The sequence below is a fragment of the Periophthalmus magnuspinnatus genome, chromosome 10 (assembly GCF_009829125.3).
Source record: "Periophthalmus magnuspinnatus isolate fPerMag1 chromosome 10, fPerMag1.2.pri, whole genome shotgun sequence".
NCBI lineage: Eukaryota > Metazoa > Chordata > Actinopteri > Gobiiformes > Gobiidae > Periophthalmus > Periophthalmus magnuspinnatus.
Window position 1 is genome coordinate 32629771 of NC_047135.1, and position 22827 is coordinate 32652597.

At 40.6% G+C, this 22827-nt stretch overlaps 1 protein-coding gene across 1 annotated transcript in view; it reads left to right on the plus strand.

Annotated features, from left to right (window-relative positions):
- The first annotated feature begins 880 nt into the window (after nt 1–880).
- The window catches only part of tsc22d3 (TSC22 domain family, member 3), a 35280-nt gene continuing 13333 nt past the window's right edge, over nt 881–22827 (plus strand). Inside the window, exons 1-2 of the mRNA XM_033973635.2 lie at nt 881–1106; nt 1188–1525. Of these exons, the coding sequence (XP_033829526.1) occupies nt 1191–1525 (335 nt within the window). The 5' untranslated portion in view covers nt 881–1106; nt 1188–1190. The remainder of the gene's footprint in view (nt 1107–1187; nt 1526–22827) is intronic.

Consider the following 22827-nt stretch of genomic DNA (forward strand, 5'->3'; position numbering starts at 1 on the left):
ATGGGATTGACAAACAAGCATGGAGGAAAACATGATAAGACACTGTTTATGTTGCTTATGTAAGGCAATAAAAGATAGTGGATAGTCTCCCCACATAAATAAACAAACTGGGGCCACAAAAGCACATTTATATAAGCGGCAAAGTGATGGACTAATAATATTTGATTCGATGTATTTCGCAGAAGACTGGTGTCACTCTGGAGCTGATGTACATCTCAAGAGGATGCATGGAATATCAAGTTGGTTGCACAAGAAGCAGATCAATGCAAATCCTAGAATTTCCCAGCCAAGACAGACTCTTGAATTCTCAGAAAAAAAAAGGCAACGGCAGGTCATGTGCACTGATAATGCAAATGTGTAATCCACTTTATCCACGCCAAACTTCAAATACTTTATAGTTGTGGATGATATATAGTTGCTTTTACTGGACATATAAAAGTATTAAACAGTTGTGCACATGCATTTTGAGTATCAGTGCATGCTTTTAAAAAAATAAATGAATGTTTTAATGACGTGACATCCAGTAAAACGCTTTAGAAGGCTCCCACATACTACTTGTAATCTCTCCACATTTCCTTCTCAAAGCCTTGGCACTGGTGTACGGATGATCCTAGCTTTGCGGTCACAGTGTTCCTCTCCAGGCCACTCCTTGTTCTGGAGCAGAACTGGCCCGCTACAAGTGCACATGTTTAAAGCGTGGCCCCAAAGCCGTCTCTCCTATTCTGTCTGCTCTCCTTCCACTCCACTGGCTACACAAGAGCCCAGCCTGAAGAGGGGACGGGCCTTCGTCTTCAACTGACACCTCCTCTGACCAATCACAGTCTCTTTCCACACCCTCCCCGTCTCCAGTCCCCTCCCTACTGTTGTTTCTAGGCACAGCAACAACCGAGAGGAGGGGAGAAAAGTGCTCATAGAAATAAGTCCCAGCAGTAGGCAGGCAGCTTCTGGGTTTTGCTTCCCTGCTGGAGCCCAGTGTGAGAGCGGAGGGCGTTCACTAGTTTCACTCACTACTTGCCACAGAAGCAGGAGCAGCGGCACAGCGCCTGACCTGAAACAAAGGGCGAATCGCAGCCAAAGCACTGGAGAGGAACTCAGGGAACTCTGGGGTATTGAAAAGACTCACCTTGCTACTTTCTTCTACTATTTCTGCACCTGTCACATCCTGATCACATCCTTCAAACTTGCAGAAGATGTCAGAAGATGACTGCCGGTCTCCCATTGGTCTGGATTGCTGTAGCTGCTGCCTCGATTTGGCCAATGGCATCGATGAGTCTTTGGGAGGCAGAGGGAGTCCCAGCGGTTTGGGGGGACTGCCGGGGAGCCCCGCCAGCCCCACGGTCAGCCACTTCCGCCAGCTCCGCCACCAGCTCAGGTACCAGAACCTGAACACGGACAAGCTCAACAACATCATGAGGCAGGATTCACTGGAGTCTGTGGTGAGGGATCCCTGCTTCCTGCTCAATGAAGGCATCTGCAACAGCAACATCGACCAGACCATGCTGTCAATCCTGCTCTACTTCCACAGGTATGACACCTCCTTCTCTCCTCAGTACTGCCCAGCAATGAAGACAAAATGTTACTGTATCACAATGTCACAGTCATGCCTGTTACATGTTAAAAGTAGAAAGTCAGTGTACACAAATACACAAATAAGAATATGAATACACTTTATAAATAACAGATTTTTATTTTTTTTTAAAAATATCTTTACTTTTGTCCAAGTAAAGATATATTGCCCAAGTCTAACATAAGAGCAGAGAATTTACCATAAACCCCTCACCATGATAAACAAACAAACAAAAACAAAAGAAACATTACACCCGCAAGCGGCATTGAACGGGCCACGTGTCACAGTCGACCCACCCAGACCTCGGTACTTATGTCTGTGTCATTGTGACTTTGGGCTGTAAGTGTCACTGAACAGAAAAAGTTATCTCACATTGGAAGGACTGACAGACAGTGAACAAAAAATGACTTTGACTTGATTGGGATGACCTGAGTCACTGTGCCAAATTTCACGTGGTTCAATTAAATTAACGAAATTAACGAAAATGAGGACATTTTGCTATTAGGATAACATGGGCACTTTTGCACATCACCGTGGCTGCACAGTGAAAAATACCATCTGGTTCTAATTGGCTTTTTGAAAAATCATTGTGCCAAATTTCACATTATTCCTTGATTCCACCATTTTTCCTCATTGATGTGAAATATGCTGTATTATGCTGTTGCCGTGGCAACGGATATATTGTTTTGGCTAAAAAAATACAGGGCGTAGGTCCTAAAGCTTTCACAACGATGAGTGCATGGGCTAACCCATCCTCTGACAAACCAGAAAGCGGCCATCTTGGATTGAAAATTCCGAAATGTTGAGTCAGCGCTTTCACTGACGACGCGTTTTAACAATGAGAGAAAATCACCGCACATCACCCAGAGAAGTGGGGCATGTAAAGTTAAATTAATCAAGTTATCAGATTATTTTGATACGTTTATAGCCTCGCCCATCGACTCCTTCATGTCCCATATCTGCTCCACGGCTGCTTGGATTTGGCGTTCACTGCGGAGGCGACGGGAGGATCTTAATGAGCTGCTCTGTCAGGACAGCGTCGTCCACACACTCATCACTGTGAAAGCAGGTCCGAGCCCCTACAGGCCCGGGCACCTACAGGGCGTAGGGCCGAATAAAAAAGAGAACATACATAAATACAATTTCAGTGAGTCAAGTGAAATTATAAATGAATTAAACACAATAAACACATACATGTTGGGTTTCCATGCTTTTTGGGGGCATTAATTGACTTAGATTCATTTCCTGGAGACTGTTCCTAACCTTATAGTTACTTCTAACCTTAACCTAACCCTAGCCTTAACTTGTTTTAAACCATATTTAACTTTAAATCATGTTGATTTATTAATAAAGGAGACAGGTGCCCGTGAACTGAACGTGCGCAGAGAGTTTAGTCCTCACAATGTGACGATTACCCGCCCATCTTTCCTTCTGCACTTTCAGCCTTTTCTGCACCTGTCTAAAAGTTTTGCACAGCTCTGTATAATAACAGATGTTGTGTGGAAACTAATGGCATTTCTCAGCACATCTCCTAAAAGGCTGACACTACTGTTTACTGTTATGGATGAAGTATATGGTGCAGAATGCTCATTTTGACCACCTTCCAAAGGGAACTGTCATTATGAGCTCGAGTCGGAAACAGCAAAACAGGCCTGACTCATCAGCCGGGTCACAAATGATACTTTTCCAAACAGAATAAGTGAAACGTGATGGGCACCTTAACGCAGCTGTTAGTGAGACTTTACAGAAGAAGGAAATGTGTTTTAAATGGTCTGTTGTTTTATTCAGTATCGTGTTGCTCGTACAGGTTTGTGTGAAGGGTTTAAGGTTAGGTTGGACGTTGTGGCGCAAATGTGCAAATCAGGAGGCAGATGGTCATAATGTTTTGCCCGGTTCGCTTTTTGTACAAACCTAAAACACAATGGCTCTGTTTACCGCTGCACTGTTTCCATTAAAACATTCTTTGTAATAGCTTGAGGTCAATTACTCCAGCCTTCCTCCCTGGTGTTTGTGTGAAGCGCATTTGGCAGCACACCTCTGTCTGTTTGTGAGCTGCTCTGGGTGCTGCCTCACACTGTCTGTGCCAGTTGGCGCGGTGCTTTGGCAGGCTCCCCTCGATGACTCTTGTGTCACATCACATCTCCCGGTGCGAGTGTGCTGCAGGTTTCACTCTCCTCTGTATCTGCGGCTCCACGCATCACACCTGCTTCACCTGAACTTTTACCTACTCGCAGCTGGTTATGTCATTACACGATAACAATTCTGTCTAAGTGTTCTGCATTGTTTTACCTGTGATAATTGACCTTTGCATGCTGCAGTACGTGGGTGAAAAGGTCGAAAACTCAGCGTTATCTTTGTTAATGTATAGATCCATAAGACTCTTTGTATTTTTATTTAAATTCAATCCACTTCCTGATCTATTTCCTTGTTTAAATAGCCCTTCCCTAGTAATAGTTCCTCACAATCAAACATAAAAAAAACATTTTAACCACAGCCAGTTTCAATTATCTCTAAAATTTGCATGCCACATTTAGGCTGCATTATCACTTTTTATTTACCCAGGTTATCTAAGAAATGTTCTGCCAAGAGACTTATCAGACTATATCAGTTGTACCCATTGACTTATCTACCTAGAACGCACGCCAAACTCAGTAAAATGGGTCATAAAATAGCTGTGGCTCTACGTTTTACGGTCTTCCTGTCAGATACATCACATACATATTTCCTTGTTGTCTTCCAAACACTTCACAGTCCCCATAGAGACATTTGTCCACCGCGTTTGCCCATGCGGTTGACTGTGACGTGCCAATAGCGTTTGTATCGTCCAAACCTGATCTTGGCCTGGTCCGTGTGGGTTGACCTCTGCCTTTGGTCAGCGCGGTTCCACACCTCTCTGTGCCAGTTCTCAGTTTGTCTGACAAATACACTTTTCCAGCCAAGAACACTTTGTCCATGAACTTCCACATCTCAAGAGGGCCCGGGCAGCACCAGGCATCTGCTTTTGTTGAAACTGCGGGATTACGGACTGATCATTTTTACATCCGGATAAGAGTGCAGTATTTCATTAGAGTGAGACCAGGAGACGGAAGAGGCCCACAGCATAAAGGAAGTTGTATTTTGCATGATTAATGTGTATATGTTTGAGTAATCACGTATGGTCCTGCATTTAAGGGCCCTGGACTTATTATATCTGTTGCTTTTTCTTTAAACAAACAAAAAAGTTGTCACGGTGTCACCAGAGAAAATCGCTTCTGCACTTTTGAACAGGAAGTCGAAGAATCTGTTTCAACACTGAGACATACAATGAATAAAATATAGAATAATGATCTTTGTATGTGATTGTTTATTGCTAAATATGGGTAAAAAACACAGTACGTTTTCTTTAATAGCCACAGTGTGTGTCAGTTGCAGCTGGTAGTCAATCACGAGTCTGAAGAGATGTTTTCTTGAGTCCATGCCCTCACTGCTGCGTCATCCTCGTAGCGTTTACCCTTATCCTCCGTAAAAGTGTCTGTCAAACGTGGAAAGAATGTGAGTGTTGTGTTAGCGAATGCCCCAGTTTGCAGACGGTCATGTTTAGGTCTGTAGAGTCTGCAGCTGCAGCAGAGACGACACAAAGACCTGAAGGAGACACGCTCTCCTGACGCTGACGGGACCTGAATGGTGTTGATCGTGAGAGTCTGAGTTTGACTAAGCCACTTTGACTGGAAGTATATTTTAAAACTGCATTGTCCTGTCAATGCAAACGACAGAATGAACCCCGCCCTTAATGATACCTGCATTTTTTTCTGTCAGATCTTGTTTAACCTCGTCCATCACGGAGCACTATAACGTCACACTGTTTTATGTAGGAAGATTTTAAAAAAAGATATGAAGAGTGCAATTACAAAACAGGTATCTACGTTTTGAAAAATTCCCAAAATGTTTGGTTTTTTTTTCTTTTTGTTAACATGTTCTAGAGATATCAGCAAAGACAATAATGTAAAGAGGATTTTATCAAGAAGAGATGAAATAATATTTTAATTGCAGTAAAATACTTTTTGACTTTTTCAAATGAACTTCAAATGTTAGATAGATAGATAGATAAATAAAACTATCTATCTATCTATCTATCTATCTATCTATCTAGCTGTGTCTACCTGTCTTTCTGTCTCTTTCTATCTGTCTGTCTATCTCTCTCTGTCTATCTCTCCCTCTCTCTATCTCTCTCAGTCTATTTATCTCTATATCTCTCTATCTGTCTATCTCTCCCTCTCTCTCTTTATCTGTCTATCTGTATCAATCTGTCTCTCTCTCTGTTTATCTGTATATCTATCTGTCTATCTCTCCCTCTCTTTCTCTCTCTCTATCAGTATCTATCTGTCTGCCTAGCCCCCCTCTCTATCTCTCCCTCTCTCTCCCTCCCTCTCTGTCTCTCTATCTGTCTGTCTCTCCCTCCCTCTCTGTCTCTCTATCTGTCTGTCTATCTCTCCCTCTCTGTCTCTCCCTCTCTCTCTATCTCTCTGTATATCTCTGTCTATCTCTCTGTCTCTCCCTCTCTATCTCTCTGTCTCTCCCTCTCTATCTATCTATCTATCTATCTATCTATCTATCTATCTATCTATCTATCTGTCTGTCTCTCTCCCTCTCTATCAGTCTATTAATCTCTATCTATCTATCTATCTATCTATCTATCTATCTATCTATCTATCTATCTATCTATCTATCTATCTATCTATCTATCTATCTATCTATTATTTGTTTTAAGTGCCAAGACAATACCTTCATTCATTCATTCTCACTGTGAGCGGAGCTTGCCTTTCCACAGATGTGACCTGTCCCTAGCCCCGCCCCTTGTGTCTCTGCTCATTCCTGCAGTAGAACGCTCCAAACAAAGTCCAGCACAATCAGGTGACAAACTGTCCAACCAAAAAAAGATACAGTGTTTTTCAAAGTCAAACTCCTTTTACTTGATGCACATTTGTCCAGCAGAGACACAGTTATAACAGTGAGACATGAGACGCGGGGACATTCCTCCGAGCACGTCCCTTTAATCCTGTAGTTTATGTCCTAAAGGCGTAACCAGCGGGAGTTTGTTTATACTCGCTCATTTGTGCCTCTCCCTGCAAAAGCATCACTTATGTCAAATCTGTAAGTACCAGTGACATCGACCCGGCTACGATTACAACCCCAAACCTAAAAAAAAAAAACCCCGAGATCCTCGCTCCACCGTGAACCCGCAAAACCTCGGGACGCCGCTTACGTAACTGAAGGGGTTACAGGTGGGCCGGGAGGATGTAAACAGAGGCAGAGCGCTGATGGACGATAGACTGGAGGGGAAGTGTCCGTCTAAACAAAAAGGGGCGACGGGTCTGTGCCATGTCAGGACAGAGGCACAAACACAGAGAGGAGGGAGACGCCAAGACACAACACGACACGACACAACACGACACAACACTCGGGCTAAATATAGACAACTATCCGGGCTTGATAACTCTATCTACTATTCACATTCTAAAGGTTGTTGTTGTAGAGTTTAAAGACGTAACGCCGGGTAGATGTTTGCGTCTGTGTAATCCGTCAGTCGTACACGTCTAAAACCGCGATTTTTGTACGTCGACGCAAACGTACCTCACAATCCCTCACTTTAACTGCTGCTATAACATTATTAGCTTCGTTGTTAGCTCTCATGCTAATCACTATATCAACTTTGCTCAATATATCACTCTTTTTCTTAGCGCTACTGACAAATTCGTGTTTATTTTTTGATTAAATGATAAGATTTAAGCCGTAAAAGGTTGAATAAACACCTTCCGTGGCTTATTACGGCTTACAGAGTTTCTAGTTTAAGCCCGATCTAACGCACAACCTGTTTTTTATTGTTTAGCCTATGTGCTGTATACACTTTTACAATGAAGTAAACCACCAAGGGAGCAATTTAACAGTACAGTAATGTTTTTAACTGTGTTGTGACTAGCGCGGCCTTGAGTGCGGAGATGTCTGGCTGCGACCTTAGCGTTTCGGAAGTTCTTTTGTGCGTATTGTATGTCTGCTATAGGGCGCTGGAAGCTGTTAAACTGCTGATCAGCCCTGTTTTTACCCTTAAGGTCCTACTTTAACCGCTAAACAAACACAGACAGACGCACTTAACGCTGTAATTACCATACTGTTGTGTAACTCCGATAGAGAAATAAACACACGCTTCCCTCCCCTGCGCCATATGTCCTTTACCTGCACGGATGCGGTTTCAGGTCTGGTTACCGCGGCAACGCAGCAAACGGGGCTCGCTCGTCAAAGCCTCCATGCAAACGCGCTAATCCGTAACTTTGCATGGGGACGAAAACCTGTAAATTGTTGTTCTACATGAATGGCAACGCAAATAAGGCATTAACGTTTGAATGAAATACGAATAACTTATGTAATAACTTATGTAATTAGAGTACGGCAAATGGTGTCGCGTTTAATTTAGACATTCAGCTGCGTTTTATGATCTATTTACACGACTAATGAGACTCTGTGTGCAGAGGTCGGGCCGGAGAGAACTTACACTTGAGCGTGAGGACGGCCTTGACCTTCTGCTGACACGTCACCAGCTCTGGATCAGGTTAAGCCCTTTTGTTCCGTGTCTCATACCCCGTCATTAAATAGTCTATTTTCGGACGCTATATTTTTACTCCTACTTAAGTATTTGATCGTGTAACAGTACTCTTTAGTTACTCTTTCTACTGTGAGTAACACTGCAAGTAACAACAGCTTTATGACATTAAATAACTTGTGATTTGCACTATTTTTGCACTGCTTCTTGTTTTTTTTTCTTGGGTTCTTTGAGTTTTTTCTTCTCGTTATCATCCATGACCTTAGAATACAGGATTTTGTTTATTTATGTGTTATCGTTCTTATTACATTGACCTCAAATTAAAGTCAGATCTTACGTCTGGACAGTTTGTCTGAGTCGTCATTTACCCAACAACTTTTTTTCCTCCTACTTCTTGAACGGCTACTTTGTACTTTTAACATTATTTTGAAGTACTGTTACTCTTACTCAAGTACCGTTTCTGGCTTCCCGTCTCTGCTGATAGTGCTGTTGATATTCTCGCTGTTTGTGTACCTCTCCTTTTAATTGCTCTTCCATTTTTATCTGGGGCTCCTCCTCAGACATGGGTGACCTTACATAAAATCCAGCCGGTGCGATTGTGTTGTGGGTAGTGACCAGGCTAGCCCTTGGAGCCTTATCTATTTGGCCCACAGCTCTGGAGCCCATTTAGATAATCAGCTCTCTGTCAGCGCTGGCAGTGACACGCTGCTGCCGCCGCCTTAGTGCTCTTGATGTGACGATGAGCGGTGAGTAATGGCGGCACAAATAGACTGTATGTTATTCCCAGGCTTTATAAGCATAGAGCAGCCCGTGTCTTTATCAGCTCTGGGGAGGGTCTGTCTGAACGGTAGGATACCACCCAGGCTGAGTGTTACAGGGAGCTGGTTGGAGGGCTATAAAATCTCCAATCTGCACCACTTTCATTAGCGTTTGACTTTTTATCGCTGCATTAGGAGTGTGAACGTGGTAACCCGCCCTTCTATTAACACTCACATGAACGATGCCAACATTACTGCACGGAAACAATTGTTTTTTTGGAGCGTGTCATGCGATGGTATTCTCCTGTGAGTTTCTTCAGTTCTAGAGGCACTTTTCACACCTAAACTCTGGCATTCCTGGTTTCATAATCCCAGTGCGGTTATCCCACTCGGAGTAGATCTGACTTACACAATAGTGCGCTATACAATACAGCCAGACAGTCGCTTTGTGGAGCAGGCCTGTCATTAGCCTATTATTGCATTCACACGCAGGTTGGGAACATATTGTACTTGACAGAGCAGACGTGTTAATGACTTAAGGGCCATAACACTGACTTTACTGTCTATAATCTGCCATGACCGAGGCTAAATATAGTGGAGCCGTTATTAAGAATGCCTGACATGTTTTTAGAGAACACATGATAAAAACATACCGTGCCTACAGTATATCTCAATGCAATTACAGGCTGTAAAAACATAAAAATACTCATAAAAATGTTCAGATGTCAACCAGTTTTATTGATATAAAGCCCACTAAAGCTAACAAGACTGAGCTGCTGGTTGTGAGGATGCATCGTCGTGTAAGACTGCTCGTGTCGGGAAGGATAAAGTTCAACCTTAGAACATTGTTTAAAGACAGAGATCGGTTCTTCACGCTGCAATCTGCCATCCACACAGCCGAGTTACGGGTCAGATCCCAGGAAAGCATAAACTGTATATATAAATGGCTCCAATTAACTTTTTATCGGAAAACTGTGGCCCTTTCTCTTCGTAGCTGCTCCTGTCAGACTCATTTTGGTCTAAAAATGTTCATATTAACTACATGATCCTGGTATTTTTATTTCAATATTGTGTCCGTAACTCAAGATATGAACATTAATAAAAGACAAATCAGGTGTCGTCTTTCCCAAAGGTTGCTCCCTCTACCGTTAGCAACAGGTTTGATTGACAGCGTTGCTAAGCTCCCTGCTGAATCAGTGAGAAGGGTGGAAAATGGTGTTTACCTTCAGCTTTTTCGCTCCAGATTGACCCTTTGGTTGCTTTGATACTCGCGGTTAGAATTCCTAATATGGAACTGCTGTAGCCTGGATGAGCTTCATTTGACTGGAGCTAAACGCTGCGGGTGACGTCACACTCACTCAGTCCCCACTTCTTTATACAGTCTATGGTGGAGAGGCAAACACAGTCACAGTAAAGATGCTTGTTTTTCAGGGCAACACCCATAATAAAACATGCTTTTTCCTAAGTTTTGTCTTTGTCTTGTGGAGTTTTGCTATTATTTATGCGTACCTCTGTTAGCTCCTGTTCATCACATGGTGTCAATAATGAAATCGCCGTTACTCAACAGAACAGTGCCACTGCAGGGAAAACAAATCAGACTCAAGTAGTTTGACCTTTTAGTCCTGATCCAAAAAAACAAAAAAACCCCGAACCACATGTTTCGTGCAAAGGCCAGAGCAGTAATGAGTTTGGATTTGAGAGACAGTTTGGTTTGAGTGCATATGTCTAACGCACTATTATGCTGTTTCTTCTAAATGGGCGTTTGGCAGGAAACAGTTCACATTGAAATCAGAGCTTCCACTTCCCAATCAACTTCAATTTAAAGCTACAATACCAACGCGGCTTTATAGGAAACTGCAATAGACGTTTTGAAGGGCTTTAACCAGCACATAACCCACATCTGGGAACTCCTGTGCTGTCACTCTCAATTGCTCCATTAAATCAAAACTTACACAACTATTTTTACCTCACAGTTCGGAGTTAGGTAAGCTGTTTACGCCTAGTTTTTGCAAGTTTTCTTTTCCTCATTAAGTTTCTTGGAGTTAAATGTTTAGGACTCGTAAATCCATCATCGTCGTCGTCTTTTTTTTGTAAGAGTTCTGTAATTCTCAGAGCTGTTTTTGTGCCACATTTGGAGTTCATGCAGGGTAGAAAACACTTTTACACAACCAATGTTCAAAGAAAGTTCACTTTTGCACAACAAATATGCAGTATATATGTATTCTGACCTGATAACTTTAAATTAGACCCCTCAACATTTTGTAAGTTTATAAAAGCCCATTTTATTAGAATCTAGCCCACCTGTAATCCATCCAAACAGGTGTATAGAATCCGCATACATCGCACATAATGTTCCGACTACATTTGGAAGACAGAGTAAAAATGTGCTTTGGAAGTTGGAAAGAAATGTGCCTGGACTGTTGGATTTCTCTGGCTGTTCTTCAGCACTGACAGAGCAAAGAGAGGGAGGCATTTGCAAGCTCCAATGGGCCAAAATAACAAGAAGCATCCTGTCCAAGAAGTTCGGCCTTTGTACTTAGACGTTTTAAAGAGGCCGTCACACAATGGACCAGTGGTGTCTTCTTCAGAGTTGTCACCGCAGCTCTTTCTCGCCATGCTTCGGTGCTAATTAGCAGTGTGGGTATTTAATGAACTGGCATTGAATTTGTTCCAGTTGTGTCATAGCGAGGACTGACTCATAGATCCCATTTTCCCTGCACACTTTGTTTATATTCTGCAGAACTGGGCTAAACAGCGGCGCTATCTCAAAGCAAAAAGATGTTACAATTTGTGCTGCCAAAGTTGTGCTAGCTCGCCTGATTAATACCTCTTCCTTTCATCCTTCCTATTCAACTATCTGTCTCCATCAGATATATTCCACGCACGCTGCCAACGCTGTCTTTCACTCGCCCACAGCGCGCACAAAGAACCATTATTACTGCGCTGACGCTAAGTGTCATACAGAATAGGGAAGTGGAGAGCGTGCTAGGCTAACCCATGAGACGGGGGGGGGACGAGGTGATTTTATGTAAGAGCGCAGGTCGTAACCTTTGGAGGATCGTGTGTAGACGATGTGGAAGTGAGCGAGGTCATGAGAGGAGTCTTGTGCTTTAGGGGACAAGGAAACACATGACCTGCTATTCAAATAAGCTGCCACTATAGGTTTAATCCTATAGAGACTTTCTTTACAGTATCATGTCACATTTTTTCACATTTGCACATGGGTATTTTATGTTATCGGATGTTTTAAGTAGAGATTTGGCTGGAATGTTCCACAAAATGACATTATATTTACTTACCTGTCTTAAATATATCCCATTGCAGGTGTTTTTATCGGAGTCGCCTCTTCGTAGATCTGACCAGCTGCTGTTTTTTCCATAATGAATCTTAAAAAAAACAAAAACATTATATAACAATTTAGCATTTTACATTTATATACATGTACACAGTGGTCTCCTGGTTTCCTGGTTGACCGCATTCTGACCTTCTGCTTATCTGCATCGCCCTAGGTTTGTTTACCAGCTTTTAGAGGCCACACATAACAAGGCCAAATGTCGACTACGGATAGAACATAAACTACATTAAATACGATACAACGCGATATCTGTGTATATATATGGTTATGAACTGTGGGATTTCCTGAGCCACATGGGAACTGAAGTCTAATGTCAGAAGTGAAGGTTCTTGATTTGCCGTGATGACCGTTCCAGCAGTTCATGCATAGATAATCCCAGTGCTGCCATAATGACTTCTTTATAAACCTGAACCATTCTCACCATGGACTTATGTAACAAACTGGGTGAGTGAACAGGGTTAAACGGCAAAACAAATGCAGCCACCCACTTCACTGCTCAGACCTAAACTCTGACAGACCAGGTTTGAACAAGTGTTTTTAAAGCCTTAAGACAAAAAACATTGTTCTTTCTCCAAATAATAATGTATCTATAATCCATAAATAAGATAAATGCTTATCTGGATGTTTTTAAATGTCGTAAACAGTTTATCTAAAAAAGTATAAGTGTCTTTCTATGAGCAAGGTCGAGTTCTGACTTCGCTGAAGTGTATTGAATGAAAATAATGACTATTAAAAAGTACCAGGACATTAGTGTTGACATAAACATGCAGAGACAAACCACCTTTATCTCCCACACTTTTATGAATCGGTTCATTATTTCCACCTCAAACAAGTTGATGAGCGGCGCCTGCAGCTCCAGGGAACAAGTACAGTTTAGAGTAAAGTGTGTGCAGGATAAAGGATAAAGGACACTGTGTCTGTCCCCTATAGAGCGTCACCTCTCTGAGGGACACTGCAACTGTCCCCTCCACTGTCTCACCTGTCTGAGGGACACTGCACCTGTCCCCTGTAGGGTGTCACCTGCCACACTGCCCCTGTCTGAGGGACACTGCCCCTGTCTGAGGGACACTGTACCTGTCTGAGGGACACTGTACCTGTCTGAGGGACACTGTACCTGTCTGAGAGACACTGTACCTGTCTGAGGGACACTGTACCTGTCTGAGGGACACTGCCCCTGTCTGAGGGACACTGCCCCTGTCTGAGAGACAATGTACCTGTCTGAGAGACACTGTACCTGTCTGAGAGACACTGTACCTGTCTGTTCACTGTGTCACCTGTCGCCTGAGGGACACAAGGAGACATGAGCAGACAGATTAAAGACTTAAGACATGATTATTGTGTTGATCCTTTGATAAGAGGACTAACAGTTCTGCAGAGGTCGGCACGGTTACTGCTGCGGCAGCACGGGGACATGTGTGTCATGTTGAAGGACATGATGTTAAATATAATGATATGACTCAGAGCCTCATTTATTCTGTGGCTTTTAACATCACATGGGTTTGGTTCTTGTTTATTGTCATTTATTAATTAGATTTTATTGGTTTGATTTATTTCGGCCCATTAGTCTGTTTTATGGTTGTTTGTCTATTTAATTATTTTTTATTACCCTGATATTTTATTTATTATATGCAGCACTTTGGACATGTCTTTTGTTTGTAAAATATGCTATAGAAAGTTCACTGGATTAATCCCAATTGACGTGTAGTTCATTTATAATGTGCAGCTATGTAAAAAATGAGGTTGAGTGTGCACTAGAAACATAAGCACACGCCCTGGTCCAGAGTAAAAGCGTTATATTTGGTGACTAAATACTACTCTAGTAAAAATAGTCTTATCAGGTAGTTAGTGCTGGTTGCCACTCCTTGTTCATGGAGGTAGTGTTTTTTTTCTGTTGGTTTACCTAAAGTACTGGGAGTACAGCCAACGCCTGTATCAGAGGAAACAGTGTTTAACAACAGCTGCGAAAGCCCTCTCTGCTCCCCACACACACGCCCTCCGCCTCCTCCAGGCCCTCTTCCTCATTTTTGTGTTTTCCTGTTTTGGTTTTAGTCTTTGCTTAGTCTTTGATACTTCAGACGCTGGTGAATAATGCAGCCAAAATTGTACTGAAGCGCTACTGCAGTTCTTGCTTAAAAACTTGCAAAAACCTTCAAAAATGTATTCTGATTCTGATGATATTCTGTTTCCATATTGTTTAAAGGCGCACTGTGTCATTTTATTAGTGGGACGTCCGCTACCTGATTGTCCCTGGGGAGCTATAATTGCTTTGCCGGGAATCTTTCACATTAAGGCCTTCAGCTGATCTATTTTGCATGTGAAAAGCAGGTGTTCTTACTGTTTGCGGGGTCGCCTCTCCACAGATCTGCTCTGTAGCTTCACCTCATAGCACTACCTGCTTGTCTCCATGGAGATAAAGCTAAATGCCATACTGTGAAACATCTCTGGAGATAAGCAACCCTAAATCTAACCAAATTATGTCATTGAACTGATCTATTTTGCGTCTGAAAAGCAGGTGTTTTTACTGTCTGACTGCGGGGTCGCCTCTCCACAGATCTGTACTGTAGCTTCACCTCGTAGCGCTACCTGCTTGTCTCCATGGAGATAAAGCTAAATGCCCTACTATGACACATTCAAGGGCAAGCTATAACAACTGGAGATAAGCAACCCTAACCACAGTTTGGCATTAATCTGATTTATTTTGACTTTGAAAAACAGGTGTTCTTACTGTCTGACTGCGGGGTCGCCTCTCCACAGATCTGCACCGTAGCTTGACTTCATAGTGCCACCTGCTTGTCTCCATGGAGATAAAGCTACATGCCATACTGTGAAACATCTCTGGAGATAAGCAACCCTAAATCAAACCACATTAAGTCTGTAAAATGATCTATTTTGACTTTGAAACGCAGGTGTTTTTACTGTCAGACTGCGGGGTCGCCTCTCCATAGATCTGCACTGTTGTAGCTTGACCTCGTAGCGCCACCTGCTTGTCGACATGGAGATAAAGCTACGTGCCATATTGTGACACATTCAAGGGCAAGGTATAACATCTCTGGAGATAAGCAACACTAAATCTAACCACATTAAGTCTGTAAAATGATCTATTTTGACTTTGAAACGCAGGTGTTTTTACTGTCAGACTGCGGGGTCGCCTCTCCATAGATCTGCACTGTAGCTTGACCTCATAGCGCCAACCTGCTTGTCGACATGGAGATAAAGCTACATGCCATATTGTGAAACATTCAAGATCTCTATGAGGACAAACAAACAGATGCCGGACCTGCCAATTGACAAAAACATTTTAATAGTAAGAAAATACCCAAAGGCACATAAGCTACTGTAATAATTCAGAGTATTTAAAAAGAGACACTTTTATTATTTAAAAAGAGACACTTTTATTATTTAAAGGGGGGACACTTTTATTATTCCATGTGTTCTTTATATCTACCTCTAATAGAGCTGATGATTCACCCAAAACAAACACTATAAAAGTCCAAGAGCACTGATGTGGAGCAAGGCCGGTCTTGTTTCACCTCCGACACGCCGTCCTCACGTATCCCGCCTTTGCCTTCGCTCTGCTGGATCAACATTACAGCGAAATCACGGGACGGGGCCAAAAATAAGTGAGACAAAAGGAGAGACAGGTCACAGACAGGAGCAGCACCTGGAGGGAGAGCGGGGTTCGGCTGACACGCGGTCAACGCTTTTACCGCTCGCAAACACAAAGGTCAAACTCGACACAAACGGAGAAAAAAGAGCGAGCGGCGTTCGGCAGAGCTCACATCCACGTGTTTGCTCTGGGCTGGAAGTACAAATATACAAAATACAGCCACAAGTCGTAGGAACACAAAACAGTACTCAAATATTTGTTGATACTTTGTTTGAGTGACAGAAGCAGTGATGGATGAAGTACTCACTTTGGCGACTCAAGTAAAAATACAGATACAGAGGTAGAAAGTTACTCAAGTAAAAGCATCACATAAAAAAACAACTACTCAAGTAAAAGTATCACATAAAAAACTACTCAAGTAAAAGTACAGATACAGAGGTAGAAAGTTACTCAAGTAAAAGTATCACATAAAAAAAAATCTACTTAAGTAAAAGTACTACCACATGACAAAACATCTACTCAAGTAAAAGTACAGATACAGAGGTAGAAAGTTACCCAAGTAAAAGTATCACATAAAAAAAAATCTACTTAAGTAAAAGTATCACATAAAAAAAATCTACTTAAGTAAAAGTATTACCACATGACAAAACATCTACTCAAGTAAAAGTACAGATACAGAGGTAGAAAGTTACTCAAGTAAAAGTATCACATAAAAAAACTACTCAAGTAAAAGTATCACATAAAAAAACTACTCAAGTAAAAGTACAAATACAGAGGTAAAAAGTTGTACAAGTAAAAATAAAAGTATTAGATGAAAAAAAATCGACTCAAGTAAAAGATACAGATGCAGAGATAAAAAGTTACTCAAGTAAAAGTATCACATGAAAAAAAATCTACTCAAGTAAAAGTACAGATACAGAGATAAAAAGTTACTCAAGTAAAAGTATCATATGAGAAAAATAAATCTAATTAAGTAAAAGTACAGATACAGAGAAGTTACTAAAGTAAAAGTATCACATGAAAAAAATCTACTCAAGTAAAAGTATTTAAATACCCGTTTAAAACTGTACTGTAAATATTTCACTCACATAAATGCAGTGTTATTGATAAAAAATGCTCGACAGAACCAATACAAATCAGTTTCTTTATTTTTCAGAATTTTCCGTATATATTTTTGTTTTACTCAAAGCCGAACCTTGAACTCAAAAACCTGAGTCAGGATGTTACGCAAACGTGGTAAAAATAACCCCTCAAAAACTCACATAAAAAGTACTTTTACTTTTCAGTCCTGTTCAAAATGTAGTGAAGTAGAAAGTACAGATACTGCTCTCAAATGTAGTGACGTAAAAGTAGAAAACACACACTGTAAAATATACTAAAGATACCTAAAGATTCTACTTAAGTACACCACTTTACTACTTCCTGATCCCAGTATATAGCGGCTCATTGTAAGTACAAATAAATACATTAAAGTTAAACATGACCCCGGCTGACTTATTTCCTCACAAAAAGTTCAAAGTATGTGTGTTTTTCACTGTGTAACATCTTCCTCTATTTTCTGTCTGTGTGTTTTTCCCATTCTGATTGTGCAACGTGATAATTTAACCACAAAACACACACATTTTAATTGTACTCGTGCTGTACGTTGACCTCACTTCACCCGCAGTCAGAGCTTTGGCACGGGCCCAAGTTTGTGCCTCATGCATAGGGAAATACTGCTGTCAAAGCTCGGAGACGGGACGAGGGACGAGGAGGACGTTGTTTTTGGGGCTTAGATTCGCGCTTCACATCAGACATTTTCATAACAATCCTGGCGCTTACGTAGTAGTATCAGAAGTACAGGCTCTATCTGATAAAGTAGTACGTCAGCAGAAAAGAGCACGTAGCGTTTCTCCGACTGCAGTAGTCCGTGCTTTTCAAAATAAAGGATTACCGGGACATTATCAGCGAAAAATACTTTAAAAACTGCATGAGAGAACAAGGACTCGAGCTAAATTCATTCACAAATTGTATATTGTTTACACCGTTTCACTTTTGCTTTGTACGTGTCAATTACTTCTACTGCTACTTAACATACCGCAAATATTTGTTATCATTACTATAATTACTACAGCTGTCTCCATCGCGGAAAAATCCCGTCAACTGAGCCACATTTTTTGATAACCTGACAGCAGACAGTTTGATTTTTTTTTACTTCAAATACTCCTACCGCTACGACTTTTACTTCCACTTCTACTGTGAATACTACAACATCTTTACCTCAAAATGTCACGCTATTTTCTGATCTGTTATAGTCTTGTTTCCGCATCAAACACATACCTGGGGTTGTGTTTTGTTTACCCTATAAACCTTGCAGGGTTCTTCTCTCAAACTGGAAAAAACGCTGTGTTCCACTTTGTGATGTCATCATGTGGTAATACAGGAAGTGCTCCGTTGTGTGTTTTTGTTTGGTTTTTTTAACTCCAAACACCTTCATTTCTAGAATAGTTTGGTAAATTTCAGCCCTGGAATTGCCAATCTGTGCTGAACTAAAGGTAAAAATGTAGATGTTAACTTGAAAACTACCACTTGATGACATCACAAGGTGGAACTGAGCGTCTTAAGCGTTGGAGACGTTACAAACTAATAATGCAGGGTTACTCAAACATGTGTGAATGCAACAAAACACAACTCCAGCTGTGTTTTTGACGAGGTAACAGCATCATAACGCAACTTAACGCTCACAAGAGTCAATTTTTGCGTAATATAGGCCCTTTAAATAATAATAACTGGTTTATTACTTCCACGGTACTGGCTCGGTACTCGCTCTGTATCAGTTTTCGCAGGTATGTGGCCAGTTCCTTTGCCAAACGCAGTAAATTTACACGCCCTGACTGGGACCGGAGCGCTGCAGGACCAGCACATTCCTGGTTTTATGCTTTCTCTCGTGGTGTTGACACAAACAGCAGACTACGTGCCTGTTTGTTCTCCTCAGATGGAACAGGAGCTTGTGGTTCGTACGCCTCACTGCGCTCCTTTGGGCTCCTTTACCGGTGCGTGCGGGGCCAGATAGCAGAGGAGTGAATCGCGGTTTCATAAGTGAACTTTGGACTTGTAGTGCGGTGTGGGCTGGAGCCGGGCCAGTCTGACACATTGTTTACCTGATACTGAGCGCAGTGAGTGGGACGCTACTGAGGTGTCTAATGCAACGCTCACATGTCAGCTAAAATGTTTATTTGGTGGAGATAGAAACAAAAAAGAATCTAAATGTACAAAGGCAAAAAAGGGTTCGTTGATGTAGTTCTTATTAGCAAAAAACACACAAAAAAATACGTAAGACTATATCTGTAAATGGACAAACTCAATGCAAGGTTAGGGCAAAGGTCAAGGCAAGTTTACTCTCAACAAAGGTGGATGAAGTACTTTTGTTACTTAAGGAAAAATACACATACAGAGGTAAAAAGTTACTGAAGCAAAAGTAAAATATCACATAAAAAAATCTACTTAAGTAAAAATATTTAAGTACTTGTGTAAAAATGTACGTTAAGAGTAAAAAGTAGTATTTCACACAAGTTTTGTTTTTTTGTTAAAGTGTAAATGTAGTAATATTGACTAAAAATGATGCATATTTTGGTGAAATGTAGCAAAATTAATCTATTTCTTTATTTTTCTCATAAATTTTGTGCATTTATTTTTGTTTTGCCCAAATCCGAAGCTTAAACTCGAAAACTTGAGTCAGGATGTTACACAAATGGTAAAAATAACCCCTCAAATCATATGAAAAGTACTTTTACTTTTCAGTCCTGTTCAAAAATGTAGTGGAGTTGCAAGTACAGACACTACTTTCAAGCGTACTAAAGTAAAAGTAAAAAGTATCCACTAAAAAAGCACAGATATCTAAAAATTCTGCTTAAATACACTGCTTTACTACTTGTACTTTGTTACTCTACCACTGCTCTTAACTTCACAACTTCTACTAACTCCTCACAACCTCAACTCGAATATTTAGTGAACTGTTTTTAAAAATCATTTATTCTAAAGTAAATAACTGCCTTCATATTTACTGGCAGCTCTCCAGTTACCATAAACTCGATAATTGTGACGCATACAGACTTGTCCAGGTCGCACCGTTGATTATTACAGCGTAGAACAAAGAAGAATGTTCTGGGTTCATCCGGGTTAATCGTTTGCGTCTTAATAACACACTTGGCAGATGTAAAACAGAGCAATTACAGCCCAGTCAGTGAACCTAAAGTGACATGACTGTTCCACGCACCTTCCCAGACACGCATCACACACAAACATGTTATTAACGCTATACTCTATACTCTACTGTCTGGGATCCAGTGTTTTTTTCTCATAAGCTTTGTAAAAAAAATGACTATATTATGCTTTTTTAAGGGGAGAAGTGTCACTACGACCACCGCTGTGACATCACAAGGTGGAGTATTTGTAGAAATGATTAAAAACGCAGGATTAGATTGATCTAACTACGCTAAGTGTTTGAGTAGTGCATATTCTGTCTGTTTTTTTTTTTTTATTCTTGTTTTTGTTTTTTAATTCTTGTTGTGCTTTTGTTTTGTTTTGTTTTGTTTTGTTTTGTTTTGTTTTGTTTTATTTTATTTTATTTTATTTTATTTTATTTTATTTTATTTTGTTTTGTTTTGTTTTGTTTTGTTTTGTTTTATTTTATTTTATTTTATTTTATTTTATTTTATTTATTTTATTTTGTTGTTTTATTTTGTTTTGTTGTTTTATTTTGTTTTGTTTTGTTTTATTTTGTTTTATTTTATTTTATTTTGTTTTGTTTTTTATTTTGTTTTGTTTTATTTTATTTTATTTTATTTCATTTTGTTTGTTTTCTCATCCATCTGTCAGGGGTTTGTTATGAGGGGGCTGTGTGTTTTTTTTTTTAAGGTGTGTACACTGAAAATTGTTAATCTCTCATATTAGCCTTGGATACTACACCTTTCTTTGTTATCTGTTGTATATATTCTGAAAAATCTTTAAATAAATCATACATAACCCCCCCCCCCCCGCAGGATTACTCAAACATGTGAATGGAACAAAAACACAAAATGCAACTCCGGGTGTATTTTTGAGGCGGTAACAACATTCTAACGCGGCTTAACGCTCACAAAGAGTCCATTTTGCGTAATATAGGACCTTTAAATGACAACAGATATGTTACTTCCACTCTGCTGCGTTGGTACTAGCTTCGTATCACGTTTGTTTTCGTAGGTATGTGGCCCGTTCTTTGCCAAACGCAGTAAATCTACACGTCCGGACTGGTATCCACCTGCGCTTTTTGGGGGGGATTTAGTACGAAAGCATCACATACATACTCTAGATCTGAAACGGCCTGATAATAAAAATGATTCCACTGGTTTCTTGACATTTTCTAACCGTACGTGTATGATGAGCAGTAGAAATAGAGGCAGGGATAGAAATCTATTGTTTATCGCGGGGGTTACGTTGTAAAAATAACCCGCAATAGGTGAAATCTTAATTTTTTTTACGATTATTCTCTATGTTTTTTGCTGTAAAACCCCTCACCACACACTTTATACACTTTTCTCACACAGGCGTTAACATTTTCTCACATTTCTCTCTTGTTTAAACTCTCTCAAAGTTCAAACCTTCGTAGGCGCCTTTGCCGATTTTGTCGGGGAGAAAACAAATCGCAAACGTACAACACTTCAGAGTCACACTGCGATCCAACGTTGCATGTAAAATTGCAGTAAAATAATCCGCAAAACAGCGAGACCACGATATAGCGAGGGATAAATGTACAAGATCAGTCAAACATGCATGAATCTATCAAAATGCATCTTTAAGTAAGTTCATAATGAGGAGGACCCACTGCTATAAAACGACTAAAAGCTCACAAAAGTCCAGTTTGCGTAATACGGCCCCTTTAATACACTCACATCCTCTCATGCAATGTCTTTTTTTCTTTATTTTTTACAACTTTCTGCATTTTATACACACACAGACGACATCAAATATATGATGTAACATATATGGAATTACGTCACAAAGAAACTCTACTCGTTTTTATCGTTTATATTCAAATCCTCAAACCAGCCACCCTTTGCTTTATCAAAAAAATATTTAGTAGAGTTTAACTTTTTAACATTTCTTTCCTATATTTCTTGCATTAGACAAGATATATCGAATTTAAAATACATCTAAAATGGTGAAAGTAGTAAAAATAAAAAAGTGGATCAAAGGAAGTAGTAAAAATTTAAACGAAACAATAAAAAATTGCTGTATTTTTTTGGATTATAAGTCGCACCGGCCAAAAAAAAAAGCATAATAATGAAGAAAAAAAGATATAAATCGTATTTGAGTATAAGTCGCACTGGAGTATAAGTCGCACCGGCCAAAAAAAAGCATAATAATGAAAAAAACAACAACATATAAATCGTATTTGAGTATAAGTCGCACTGGAGTATAAGTCGCACCGGCCAAAAAAAAGCATAATAATGAAGAAAAAAACACATAAATCACATCTGAGTATAAGTCACATCCCCGGCCAACTATGAAAAAAGTGCGACTTATACTCCAGAAAATACGGTAAATAAACAACACTGAACGAGAGGGCGTGTCCAAACTTTCATCCGGTTGTGTATATATTCTACTTTTGACACTGTACTTTTTTCTGACCAAACCTACTGTACCGTAAGGAGTACAAGAGTATATATTTTTGTACCACTACTGCACGTGATTAAAAGCCTGTGAGAAGGTCTCTTTTTAGTTTTATGGTCCTGAAGCGGGTGGCCAACATCTGGATACACTGTTCTGTTTCTCACTAAACTGTGCTTTTAAAGTGTACACGGCTCGGCGCATGTGGCCCTCAGATCGTCTGGGTGTCTCCCATCGGGCGACCCTCCCGGCGCACTCGGGCTGAAGAAACACGGTGCACATGTTGTTCTCCTATAGACCCTCCCCTGTGTTTGCACGAGAGCTATAGAGCAGACTGCG